This window comes from Hemicordylus capensis, chromosome 4 (genome assembly GCF_027244095.1).
Source record: "Hemicordylus capensis ecotype Gifberg chromosome 4, rHemCap1.1.pri, whole genome shotgun sequence".
In the NCBI taxonomy this organism is placed as follows: domain Eukaryota; kingdom Metazoa; phylum Chordata; class Lepidosauria; order Squamata; family Cordylidae; genus Hemicordylus; species Hemicordylus capensis.
Genome location: NC_069660.1, coordinates 173,086,601 through 173,099,805, shown reverse-complemented (window position 1 = coordinate 173,099,805; position 13,205 = coordinate 173,086,601). Strand labels below are relative to the sequence as shown.

Below are 13,205 nucleotides of genomic sequence, written 5' to 3'. Positions count from 1 at the left end.
TTTCCCAAATCTTAGCAAGCCAGGCATCAGCTATGGTGTATCTTTTTGAAGCCATGTTTTGCTATTAACTTTCTGGCTGGGGCCAATGGATAACGCCATTGATAACTCCAGTTGATTCTAAGAAACTAGCCCTTTCAAACTGCAAGTCAAAACAATAATTGGGTCCATGGAAATAGTGATTTGGTTAATAAGATCCAAAACCTTGAGTGAGAAAACCATAACCTTGGGGAACAAATAATGGGGTGGGGGCACGCATTTCAATATGGCCTACATCTCCAGTATTTACGACCCACTGCTAGAAACACTTATTTTAGTCTCCAAGGTATATTATGCCATTGAAGGATTGCCTCATAGTGGTTTTTTCTTATCATTGTGCATTTTAAAGCCCATTTCCTATGGAAAATCTGATGCTTCTTGATCTAATTGTCTGCCTAAATCCTTATTCTATTTTCCCCCCATACATTTTCCTAGTTTGAGCATGTTCCATTAATAGCCAATACAGTATATTTTGGGGCTGTTCTCACAACCAAATGCCTTCAGCCTTAGTGCAGGAACTGGGTGTGCTCCTGATATTCAGCTGTGTGAGAGATAAAAGTAAGGTTGGAGGGAGGGAGTTGCTTGACTGTCAAAAATCCAGGATTTACCTACCTCATTAAAAAGCTGGGGACAGAATCTGGGTAGAACATACTTGTCCTACCCAGCTGGGGCTTGACAGATTAGCAGGCTCCTTGCCTCCAACCTTACTTTTATCTAGCACACAATCAAATATCAGAAGTGTGCCCGGCTCTCGCGCTAAGGTTGGAGACATACCTACCTTACTTTTGGTCATGAGGACAGCCCCTTTAAATTACATACTCTTCCAAACTGTTTCTCCTCAATAGTTTATCAAAGTTAGTTTCTTGTCTCAATATAATTCCTTTTCGAAATTTGTAATTGAAAGAATTGTGGTCAGTCATTAGCCATTATCTCAGCAATTTGATCAAAGGACATGAAAGACCCATACATATATAGATCCTTAACACTACAAAAAGAATGGGATTCCCACTAATTCCCTAGCTTTTATTCCAAAGCTTTCTGGGTAAAGAGACAATCCCAAGGTAACATAGCTGGTGATGAAATTAATTTCATTCCAATCCATTCCAAACAGTCTGAATTGAGAAAATAAAAACAGGGGAATATTTCTTTGGAAGTCTGTCCTTTTTCTGAGACCAGAGAGTTACAATAGACTCTCTTTATCCCTAAGAAATGTCCTTGCAGTATCTTGCCTTCTTTACTCTCAAAAGCAATAGAAGCAACCAACTCTTCCTTTGCTGGTCATTATCCCTTATCAGCAATTCTCTTGTTCCTCACTTGAGCTAGAAAGAGAGGATGTAACGTCTCTCCTTCCTTTGCAACTACCCTCCAAATAATTCCCTTCCTTATTCCTGTATCTTGTTATGCCCCAATTTTGCTTTTGAATTGAATTTTTTAAAAAAAGGAGTCTCATTTTGTCTGTTTTTAAGAAGGCAAGTTTCACTGCAGCTATCCCTGTTTGTTGTAACCTCAGGCTCACAGCAGTGCTCTTTCTAATTTTTTTCACCTGTGTGCGGAATGAGTTTGAAACAACTCATTTGGGTGTGAAACAACTCCTGGCCACCTAAGGCTGCCAATCTCTTAAACAACTTTTATTTCTGTGAAACATAATCTATAGACATTAGCAGGTGATAATGCCTAATGCACATTATGGGATTTACTTCTCAGTAAAGATGCATAGAATTGCATTGTTAGTATTGTATGTCAGCACACATCAGAACTGTAAGAATGGCACAAAACTTCAATGAATATAAGGCTTTATTAATAAAAGTTACTCACTTGGTTTTACAGTAAGCTACCACACATACTATTCCCACAACAAGTAATGCAACACAAATCCCTGTAATGGTTAGAACTCTCTTCTGATATAGCTCCTCAGCTTCTGCAAAGGACATAAAAACAACCAGCAATTAAAAATACAACTCAAATTAGAATGGCAAATTCTGAATATATAACCAACAAAGCTTACATCAAGAATCAGTACCTAATAGATTGTTTTCCAGCTATGAATGCTAAAATCTGTATGCCTGTCTCAATATCAGCTGTATGTGCTCTTCTCTCTTTCTCTCCAAATATTTCATTTTCTCTACCTCCTGTCTCTAAGAATTCCTAACAACTACACCAACTTCTCATTCCTGAGACTTAAGAATACTGCAAACATCGGTGGCTTCCTATTAGATAGCCATCTATCCATCTATCTATCTATCTATTTAACATATTTTTATACCGCCCAAAACTTACACCTCTGGGCGGTTTACAACAAAAAATGAGAACAGAAAAGTTAAAACATTAATTGACTGAGAAGGTCTCATGAGCATTTTTAGTATGCCTTTTCCAGGCTCACAAATGCCCATCAAACATGACAGAATATTTATGGTTGACCCATGATGGAAACTCCTGGGACACAGCTTTTGTTGGTGAAGCAGCCCAATGAGGAATATGTATATATACCGTATTTCTTCCTCAGTCCAGTATCATAGTTTAACTTCTGCTAACCTTTTGACAGCAAGGGATTGCTAAAAGTCTGCAAAACAGATAGGCCATCTCTCTCTCTCTCTCTAACGTATCCGTCACTAATCCCATGCGTGGCAGCTCTCACGAGAGTTCACAAGCAACTGCCAGATAGCGATTGGGATGGGTAGGTGGGGAAAAATAAACTGCTGGCCAGGAGAACGGCCAAGTGGTGGCTATTGGGCAGGGAGGGTGAGAAGAAAGCGGCGGCCATCAGGTGGTGTGGGGGGAGCTGAGAAGAGAACTAGAGGCTCAAATGCTTTGGGCCCAGTTCAGCTAGCTTAAAGTAATAACTGAAGGTGGTCATAATTTTTAATGAAGTAATCATTTTTTAAAATCCAACTTAACACGCATTCATTTCTTTTGCTGTCCTTGGTTATCCTGAAGGCTATCTATTAGTGTAGAGGAAGGATAATATAGGAAAAGAGTGGAGGCTTGTTGCTATAGCAATGACACAATGGTTAGCAGTCGTGGAGCCTCTGCAAGCTCATTAGCAGTGTGGCCGCAGTTTGGAGAGGCAAACTCTTGGATCGGTGGGCTACTGTACTGTATGTAAACCATAGTACACGAGTACAGCGTCCCCAGTTTTTATGAGACACCTGCACAGGGCTAAAGAGTGGTGTATTTGTGTGCCAATGGAGGAGTCAAATGTTTAAATGAGGAATGGCTATGGAGAAACATTACAAAATTTAAAAATCCATGAAGTGTTGTGGGTTTCCATCTTAGCCAAATAATTTTCAAATGACACTTGCTAGGTACACATGCAGGAGATGGAAAAGATCTTCACATAGAAACTTTGTACCAAAGAACATCAGTCCTTCAATACATTATTTGCATTAATGATAGCACTATTTAGGCTATTGGAATGTTGTGGACTCCAGAGAACTAATGTTTATGGGGATATTTTTAAACACAACATATGCATTATGTCTCTTTTTCCTGTGCTCTTTTCATTTTGCACATGCTTACATTTCCCAATTTAGAGCAGCTAGCATGGGTGGCATAAAAAGTTAAATCTTGGGACCTAACAAAATGCTACACGTGTGGTTGCTTTTGGTATAGAAAAATCACCTTAGGCGGAGGCAGTTTGGAGTAGAGAAACAATAGGAAGAGGGTTGCTTAACCCTCCTTACTCCCACTGCTGCTTCTTCACTGAAAACTGCTTGAAAATAGCGAAGAAAATCAGCAGATATGATGCTCGTGTACTGCAATACCAACAAAATTTCTTTTTCTATTCAAATCAATGTCAGTTTTATCAGAGTGTTAATGGAGAAAAATTTTGATAACATTGTACAACCGGACAGGGAACAGCTACTCAGGTTTTGGAGAAACATTTGGGACAACCCTTTTGTCCAAAAAAAGATCTTTTTTGCACACTAGCTTTTGTTCAGGCAGTCTTTTACGCTCTTTTCTTAATTTCATATGTTCAACAATGTTTTGGAGAAACATTTGGGACAACAAGAATGCAGAATGAATTTTTTAAAGTTGAGGGAAAATTGGATGGAACCAAAATGGATGACTTGATAATAACACCCCAACTGGTTGAAAACCGAGCAAAAAAGATTACGTATAGGACAGCACCAGGAATGGATGAAGTACATGGCTTTTGGTGCAAACATCTGACCAGCTTACATAAAACATTAGCCAAGCAATTGAATGATATACTGGAAAGTGGAAAACTTGATGAATGGATGACAACTGGCAAGACTTGTCTTCTGAAAGACTATGAAAAAGGCGCAGTACCAAGTAACTATAGGCCAATAGCTTGCCTTCCAACAATGTTCACGCTCATGACAGCAATTGTAGCAGATGCTGTGCAAGACCACCTAGAAAGGAACAGTTTGTTACCAATGGAACAGAAGGGAAACCTTTGGAAAACAAGAGGCACAAAAGACCAGCTTCTTATTGACAAATGGTTTTGGAAAATTGTAAATGAAGGAAGACGAATCTAAATATAGCTTGGATTGACTATAAGAAAGCGTTTGATTCATTACCACATAACTGGATTTTAAAATGCCTGGATATGACTGGAGTGAATGATAACATTAAAAACTTTGTTTTTTAAAAAAGGCCAGTAAATCTGCCAGTAAATGGAGAAGTGGGAGAAGTTAACATCCGGAGAGGAATATTTCAAGGAGACTCCTTGTCGTCTTTACTTTTTGTAATCTCCCTAATTCCGCTATCCATTATCTTGAACAGAACAAACCATGGATACCAAACTTCAAAAACATCAGTTAAGCTTTCCCACCTTCTTTTCATGGACGATCTAAAGCTTTATGGAAAGTCCTCATCTGAAATTGAGTCATTACTCAATATGGTTAGAATTTATAGCCGTGATATAGCAATGGAGTTTGGACTGGGCAAATGTGCTATACTGGCAATAAATCGAGGAAAAATGACAACTAGTGAAGGAATTGAGATGCCATATAAGTATTAATTTGGGCATTCTCCAAAGTGACAAGATCAAGCATGCTGAAGTGAAGACCAAAGTTAGTAAGGAATATATCAGGCGAGTAAGAAAGACACTGAAGTCCAAACTTAATGGTGTTAACACTATCAAAGCAATCAACACATGGGCAATTCCTGTAATCTGATATACAGCAGGTACTGCTGATCAGACACAAGCAGAATTGGATGCGCTGGATTGGAAAACCAGGAAAATAATGACCATCAATCATGCCTAGCACTCAAGAAGTGATATTGATAGGCTGTACCTGCCAAGAAATGAAGGTGGACGTGGAATGTTGCAAGTCAGACAGTCTGTTGAAGAAGAAAAACGAGCATTGGCAGAATACATCAATGAAAGTCAAGAAGAAATGCTACAAGAAGTGAGTAAGACAGGTCTGTTGAAAATAAAGGAATCAATGGATGAATACAAAAAACAGCAGATGAGGAATCCATGAGAAAAATGGCACAACAAACCATTGCACGGTCAATTCTTTAATGACATGCAATCGAATGTCAACAATAGCACAACATGGCAGTGATTAAAGAAGGGGACACTGAAGAAAGAAACAGAAGGTCTCATTTTTGCAGCCCAGAAACAATCACTATGAAAAAATGTTATAAAAGCAAAAATTGATCACCCAGAAAGGCAGTAAGTGTCGGTTATGCAAGGAAGCGGATGAGACAGTTGAGCGCCTGGTATGTTGTTGTAAGAAAATTGTGCAGACTGATTATAAGGAAAGACCCAATAAAGTTGCTCTGATGATCCACTGGAACTTTTGCAAGAATTACAAATTGCCAGCAAACAAGAATTGGTGGGATCATCTGATTGAGAAGGTCACAGAAAATGAGGAGGCAAAAATCCTTTGGGATTTTAGAATACAAACTGAAAGGCATTTAGAGCACAATATGCCGGATCTGACAGTCATCAAGAAGAATCAGGTTCTGATAATTGATATTACAATCCCAGGGGATACACGAGTCAGAGAAAAACAATCGGAGAAAATAACTAAATACAAGGACCTTCAGATTGAAATTGAATGGCTCTGGAAAAAGAAAACAGCAGTAGTGCCAATAGTTGTTGGTGCCCTTGGTGCAGTACCAAAAGAACTTGAACACCGTCTTGACACCTCAGGCATCGATAAAATTACAACACATCAGCTACAGAAGGCCACACTACTCGAGACAGCATGAATTAAAAATAATAATAATTATTATTTAATAATAATAATTAATTAATTAATTATTCACATAGACAGATGTTATTGACTGGATAGTTTTATCCAGATATCGAGTCCTTCCCAAGGACCTGAGGTGCCTGAATTTTATTGTCAATATTGTTGTTGTTGTTGTTATATATATTGTCACAAAATGTAAGCTGTTCCCAGTAAAGTTGCTTTTTATAATTGGCTGAGGGTAATTTCCGTGGCCCCTATAGTATTGAGGTGCTCTTCAAGGTGTTTTGGAATTGCACCTAGGGTGCCAGTTACTACTGGGATTATTTTGGTCTTCTTTGCCACAACCTTTCAATTTCAATTTGTAGATCTTTATATTTTGTCCCCCCCCCTATTTCTTTTTCTTCTATTCTACTGTCCCCTGGTATTGCTATGTCGATTATTTTAACTTGTTTTTCTTTCTTCTTGACTACAGTTATATCTGGTGTATTGTGTGGCAGATGTTTGTCTGTTTGTAGTCGGAAATCCCATAATATTTTTACATCTTCATTTTCGACAACTTTTTCAATTTTATGGTCCCACCAATCTTTGGCTACAGGTAGCTTGTATTTTTTGCAGATGTTCCAATGTATCATTGCTGCTACCTTGTCATTCCTTTGTTTGTAGTCTGTGCGATCTTTTTACAACAGCTAATTAAGTGGTCCACTGTTTCATCTGCTTCTTTACAAAGGCGGCACTTGCTGTTTGTTGTTGACTTTTCTACTTTTGCTCTTATTGCATTTGTTCTTAGTGCCCGTTCTTGTGCAGCCAGTATTAAACCCTCCATTTCTTTCTTCAAGTTGCCATTCTTAAGCCACTGCCAGGTCTTAATGATGTTTGATTTTCCACTTATATTGTGCAAATATTGACCATGCAGTGGCTTATTTTTCCATTTTTCTGCTGGGTTCTTGACTTGTTCTTTCTTGTAGGCCTGCTTTATTTCATTGGTGTTTAATAGTTTCTCGTTGCTGACCATTTTAAGTGCATCTTCTTCACTTCATTTATTTATTTATTTATTTTATTATTATTATTATTATTATTATTATTATTATTTTAAGAGAATGGCAATCAAAGATCTCCTGAGCTTGGCACCTTCTACATACTTTCTATGGAGATGTATGTAGCAAATGTTCAGATGTATTCATTTTTGAAGTGCTTCATTTGAGGTGAATATGCCTGTTGCAGATAGCCAGGAAGAAGATTTTGCTCCACTTTTTACCAAAATATTTATGCTGTGTATTTGTTGGCAATGCTAGTATAACATAGGTGAAATGGCAGAGCATTGCCATGTTTTGATGTTCTGTTGACACTGCTGTGGATAGAGCTTGCCATCCTACATACTTTACATGCCAGTAAACAAAGTTTGAGAATGGACTGTCAGCAACCCTTTAAGGCACTGGAAAGCTTAGAAAACAGCATGTCAATAATGCAGGGATGCTGTACAGGACTGATTATTCCCTTTAAACATGCAACTGTTCTGAAGTTCTGGATATACTGGTGTACAGTAATTGATCTAGTGCTCTCTGGCCTGTGTATTCTGTTTTATGACTGATGTGACATGAAGTCAATAAGAAGACTACTACTGTTTGATGCTTTCAATGGAGAGATCCTTTTCCAAAGGAGGTATTTCCTTGTGTCCCCTTCCCATTAGTCAGTTAGTTTATTTACTGGCTATGCATATTTCAACCATCCAAGTGTACAGCTCAAGAACAGAAGGTGCTTAATTTCTCAGTATCTTTACACTCCCGTTTCAGTTATGGAACAGTTACTGTAACTCTTGTTTTTAGAGTCCAGTGAAGAATTCAAATTTCCACCATTTGCTTTTTTCAGTTGGCAGAGTCATTTGTTAGTCAGCCAATACACAGGTCAGGAATTCACTAGCAGAAAGGCAGGAATGAGGCTCTAAAGCTCAGGAGATTCTTATCAGTTGTGATCTGGAGATGCAATAATCCTCACGCCAACTTAACACATATGTTCTGGGACTGTCCCATAGTGCAAGGATTCTGAAAGGAGGTCATTACATGTATTAATTTAGTGATAGATTCATCCCGTGCACGGAAGGATCTGAACACAGTACTGGGGCATATCCCAACTGAGTGAGGACTAAAAACAGGTCCTAAACAATGGCTATGGAGAAGCTTACTGGTAGCCAGGAGATTAATATTGCCGTGATGGAAATCTCCCACTCCCCCTAGGAGTGAGGGATGGGTGCAGGACTTGCTTGAGTTAGCGGCACATGAAAAACGGACCCTCATAAAAGTAAGTAAACTGGGTAAACAATCAGAAATCTGGGTGGGATAACTTTTCTTAAAAGATAACTATCCTTAAAATAAAAGAGAAAACAAAAACCTTTTCCAGTTTACCCGCATCTATTGGTGCAATGGTGTGTGTTTCCTTCTCTTCTTCCCTCCCTCTCCCTCTGCTCCCTCCTCCCTCTTTCTCTCTATCTCTCCTTTCTTCCTCCACCTCCCCCCAGTCAGTGCAGCATGCAAAGGCTGGCTAGGGGAAGGGAGGTCGGGGTCAGGGGTGGGACGTGGAAAGATGTATATAAAATACAAAATGTCAAAAAAATAAAAATAAAAAATGAAAGAAAACCTGCTTCTACACTTTAGGCCCTGGGAAGCACATAGCAATAGTGATAAGGCAATCAAGGTTTTCATGACATCCTAGGCAAATTACAAGTTCTCAAAGTGGCTGTTGGCCCTAACCATTAGGGTGTTTTATAGCTGAGGTTTAAATCACTTCTGAGCATCTCTCCTGCTTTGTATGTTAATGTCTGATAACTAGTATCCATGCAGGAGGGAAAGGCATTTATGATGCGAATGAACTTACTGAACAATGAAGGTCTTACATTCCCATTTGCAACTGAAGCAAGTATAGCTTTCAGCCTCCTATTCAAAATGTCCAGAGACTTGCTGTGCAATTTCTATGCTACCTTTCCAACAAAATATTTATATTTGACTTCCAGGACCTGTCAAAAATGTTGACTTCCATGGACATGTTAAGCTCTCAAGCCCATGCATTGCTTTTCAAAATGGAACTGCCTGCGTTATAAATCTGATCCTAAAGAAATGAATGCAGGCAAATTCCAGTGACTTTCTAGGAGATGGGCAGCCCAAGCACCAGTGCTCTACTGAAAATCATTTTTCTCATTTCAGTGGAGGTATCCGAGCCTCCCTCTATGCTAAGGTTTAAACCATGGAGCAGCTCCCATCCTCCATCCTGTGCATTCATACAAAATTGCAAGCTGAAAAAGCAAGTGCTTTTTCACCAGCTGTGCATACCATGTGGCCTATCCCAGCCCCTCAACTCCCCCTCCACTCACCCAGGTGTAATGTCAATAGGTCAGTCCTGCAATGGGGAGATTTACACTGGATGTCCATCTCCCCTGATGAGTGGAGGGGGCAATTTTGCACTACAGCTTGAAGTCTGAATAATACTCCTGACTGCTCCTCCTGCTTATATGTTAGAAAGGCACAGGGAGGAAAAGCTGCACCCACCACATTCTTGCCAAAGAACTCTGTCTACGTTATGATTTTAGAGTGACTTGTGGAAGCATTTATTCCATGCCGTAAAATTGTATGGCTTGCAACCCTGCAAAACCAGAGGCCAGAAATCTAAACTGACAATCATCTCATTCTGCAGCTTTAACTTTACAGAAGCTGTCCACAAAATAGTCTCTAGTCTGCTTAAAGCTGAAGCAAGTCCCCTACCTATAGATAAACATTCAAAGTGGGGTTTTTTAATTTTTAAAAAAAAATCTTTGAAAAATTAGAACATTTTAGGCAGCTCTGAATATTTTTCAGTCCATCACTCATGTCACATATTAAAAATAACTCTGTGTTTAGGCTATCAATATCTACTGTATATATGTATCCTTATAAGAAGTTCAATGTTTGTTCTTTTTTCCACAGCACAAAAGACTTTAACCTGCCTCGGCAATCTATTTACCACACTCAACATAATTTCTAAATATTTTGGCAATCTGTTTTTCACAGCTGGAAATGCTGTATCTCAGCAAACAACAAACATTATCTTGCTATGCTGTACTGCTGTCATAGAACCTAATATATATGAAGTTAGGTTCTATGCAAAGCTAGCCAGAGTTAATTTATTATCATATTTATCATATTTTTATACCACCTGATATATCTCTAAGTTGTGTACAAAATTTAAAAACAATATAAAAGTCACAGATTAAAATCCACAAAAACACAACAAAAACCATAGCATAAAACAGTTATTAAAACAAATTATTAAAATTAATTCTAATTAAAAGCCTGTGAGAACAGGTGAGTCTTGAGGGAGTCTTAATGCAATTCTTTTAAGAATGTGTCAAAGTGCTATTTTTCAGTTTGGTGACTACTACTTCATACTTAACCAATTAAGTTCACACCAATACATATTGGAGATTTTGCTTACATTTACTGCTGGTAAATTGTAACTTTCTTTGTAGGAACAAACTATTAAAATAATATTTTTCTCCCAGATTTTTTTCACCTATATGAAATCCTAATCTCTAACACAAAGTATGGTTGCACATATGGACTGATCCATCTTTTGAGATCTGCATAAAAATCCAATTGTCAATTGGTTTTGATGTAAACTGTCCTTAGCCATTTTTGGAAGGGCGGTAACTAGCTGGGTGACTCTGGGCCAGTCATTCTCCCTCAGCCTAACCTACTTCACAGGGTTGTTGTGAAGAGAAACCTAAGTATGTAGTACACCGCTTTGGGCTCCTTGGAGGAAGAGCGGGATATAAAATGTAAAATAAATAAATAAATAAATAAATCAGCAAGCCATTTTCAGCAACCAAAGATGCAGGATTAAATCTCATGTACTGATATATCCATTACTATGTGATGATACTTTGGAACAAAAGACCACTGTTAGAGATTGAAATGTTTAGTAAAAATAGCATAGTAAGTCCGGCTCTGAGAATTGTGAAAACATCTACAGATTTGAACTATGACAGTAAGAAAATAAGGCAATATAAAAAAGCCATTCTAAGGGTCAAATTACATGTTATGTAAAGTACTCTTTGCAAGGGCATGCTTTTTAAAATAATAAACAAAGGCTGAATCAGGTCTCCTGCAGAGGGGGTCTGTGGGGAGCGTGCTTCAACACTACCCTCGGCCATGGTCCCAGTCTAGACTGGGGGTTCCACGGTTCGTTGCTATTTGCTAAGCACCAATGGGAGCTTGTTTCTTTGGCAAACAGCTGCCATAGGGGCTGATTCAGATGGGGAGCATGGCAAATGTAGTGTTAAAAAACCCCTCCCCCATCATGGTCCCAATCCAAGGGGGCCTGACCCAACTGCTGCTTAACTTTAAGAAACATGCCCCATGTTTGCAAAGCATGTATTTAAAGTAACAACTAGTTCCTAAGATTCACTTAGATTGTAATAAAAGTGGGCAGCAGTCTGGCAACTTTTTTGTATTCTTCTGCTAGATATATCTGTGATTTTATAGCAAACAAATTATCGTTCTCTGAAAACATATGTTAAGAGAAAGCCAGCGTACGTGAGGTAATGTCATCCATGATATGTGATGTCTATGTGAAGCCAGTGTATAATGTGAAGTAATGTCATCCGCTACAGAAACACATGACCAGCAGCAGGGGCGTAGCTAGGGGAGAGGGGGCCCGTATTCATCCCTCTCTCAGGCGGCCCCCCAGAGTGAGGGAGATAATGAAGAAAATAGGGAGGGGTGGAGCTGGAGGGCCCTCAGGAGCTGGGGGCCCGTGTTCTTTGAACCATTTCGTTCAGTTATAGCTACACCCCTGACCAGCAGAAAGAGTGATGAAAGATGTTCATTGCAAAACAGTGAGCTTAGAAAGAAAAATGTTACTTTAAAAATACAAGGTAAAGAAGGATATCAAAAATCCTCACTTTTAAATGGCATTTCAAAGCCTATTTGAATCTACAGCAAAGGTTTGATTCTTCTATCATTCAAAGCTGCTCTCCACATAGGCTTTTTGTTCAGAGAAGCATCCCCGCTACAAAGGACTGATAAAACTGTGTATATCTGATACACAAGCAGACATAAGACTGCTGCTGTTTAATTTGACAGCAAGGAGTGAAGAGGGAAGGTAACCCAGTAATGAAAGCCCTCAAAACCTGCCCTGCCCTTCCAGGGTTTTTAAATCGTTGTAAATCTTTTAATCTGCTGTAACCTGGTTTTCCAGGGTTTTTAAATTGTGTTGAATGTTTTACTTGTTAATTGTTTTATGGTGTTCTATAGTCTCTGTTTTTAACTGTTAATTGATTTTAATTGTTTTGTTTTAATGTAAACCACCATGAGCCATTTTGGGAAGGGCGGTATAGGCAGACACATGATTTTTAAAAAAGGTTAACAGAGCACTCACTCCGTTAACCTCTTTTAAGGGGGTGGCTTCTTAGACGGGCTTGCCTCTGTGGAGCCACTGAGCTCACCCTTGAGTTTGGTGGTTAGCCTGGTTTTGCTGACCCATGAGAATAGCCTCAATGTATTTAAGAGTGATGACCTTAAAGCCCTTTTTGCTAATCTCTAATGTGAGGGCCGGTTGTAGTCAATCAGTACGGAGGGAAATCCACTTTGCAAATGTTTCACGGCATTGCTCTTTCTTCTTGCTCCACATCATTGTTTGAATCAGACAATAACATTCGTGATTTCTTAGACCAAATAAGCACTTTGGGCAGTTTAGCAGAGAATTAAGTATCATCAAGTGGTTTTGCATGCAGAGAAAGGGTCTAAAAATTAACTATAAATTCAGCATAAATATAGCTATAATTTATGGAAGGAAGGCAATTAAAGTACTCTGGATGCAATCCAGAAGCTACTTAAGCTGATGCATTTTACACCAGGTCTGCCCTGAGTTGTCTTTCTAGTGCTCCTGCACACAGTGGCTGACAGGCCAAAATTGTGCCGGTGCTAGCAGGGAGGGGTGGTTTCCATCAAATTCCCTTTCCCTCCAAAAACCCAC

The 13,205-nt window shown here is 39.0% G+C and overlaps 1 protein-coding gene across 5 annotated transcripts in view; it reads right to left on the bottom strand.

Annotated features, from left to right (window-relative positions):
- The window catches only part of NRG2 (neuregulin 2), a 305,841-nt gene that overhangs the window by 14,837 nt on the left and 277,799 nt on the right, over positions 1-13,205 (bottom strand). For all 5 annotated transcript variants that reach the window (XM_053248937.1, XM_053248936.1, XM_053248938.1 and 2 more), the window contains one exon: positions 1,852-1,954. In XM_053248937.1, the coding sequence (XP_053104912.1) occupies positions 1,852-1,954 (103 nt within the window). The remainder of the gene's footprint in view (positions 1-1,851; positions 1,955-13,205) is intronic.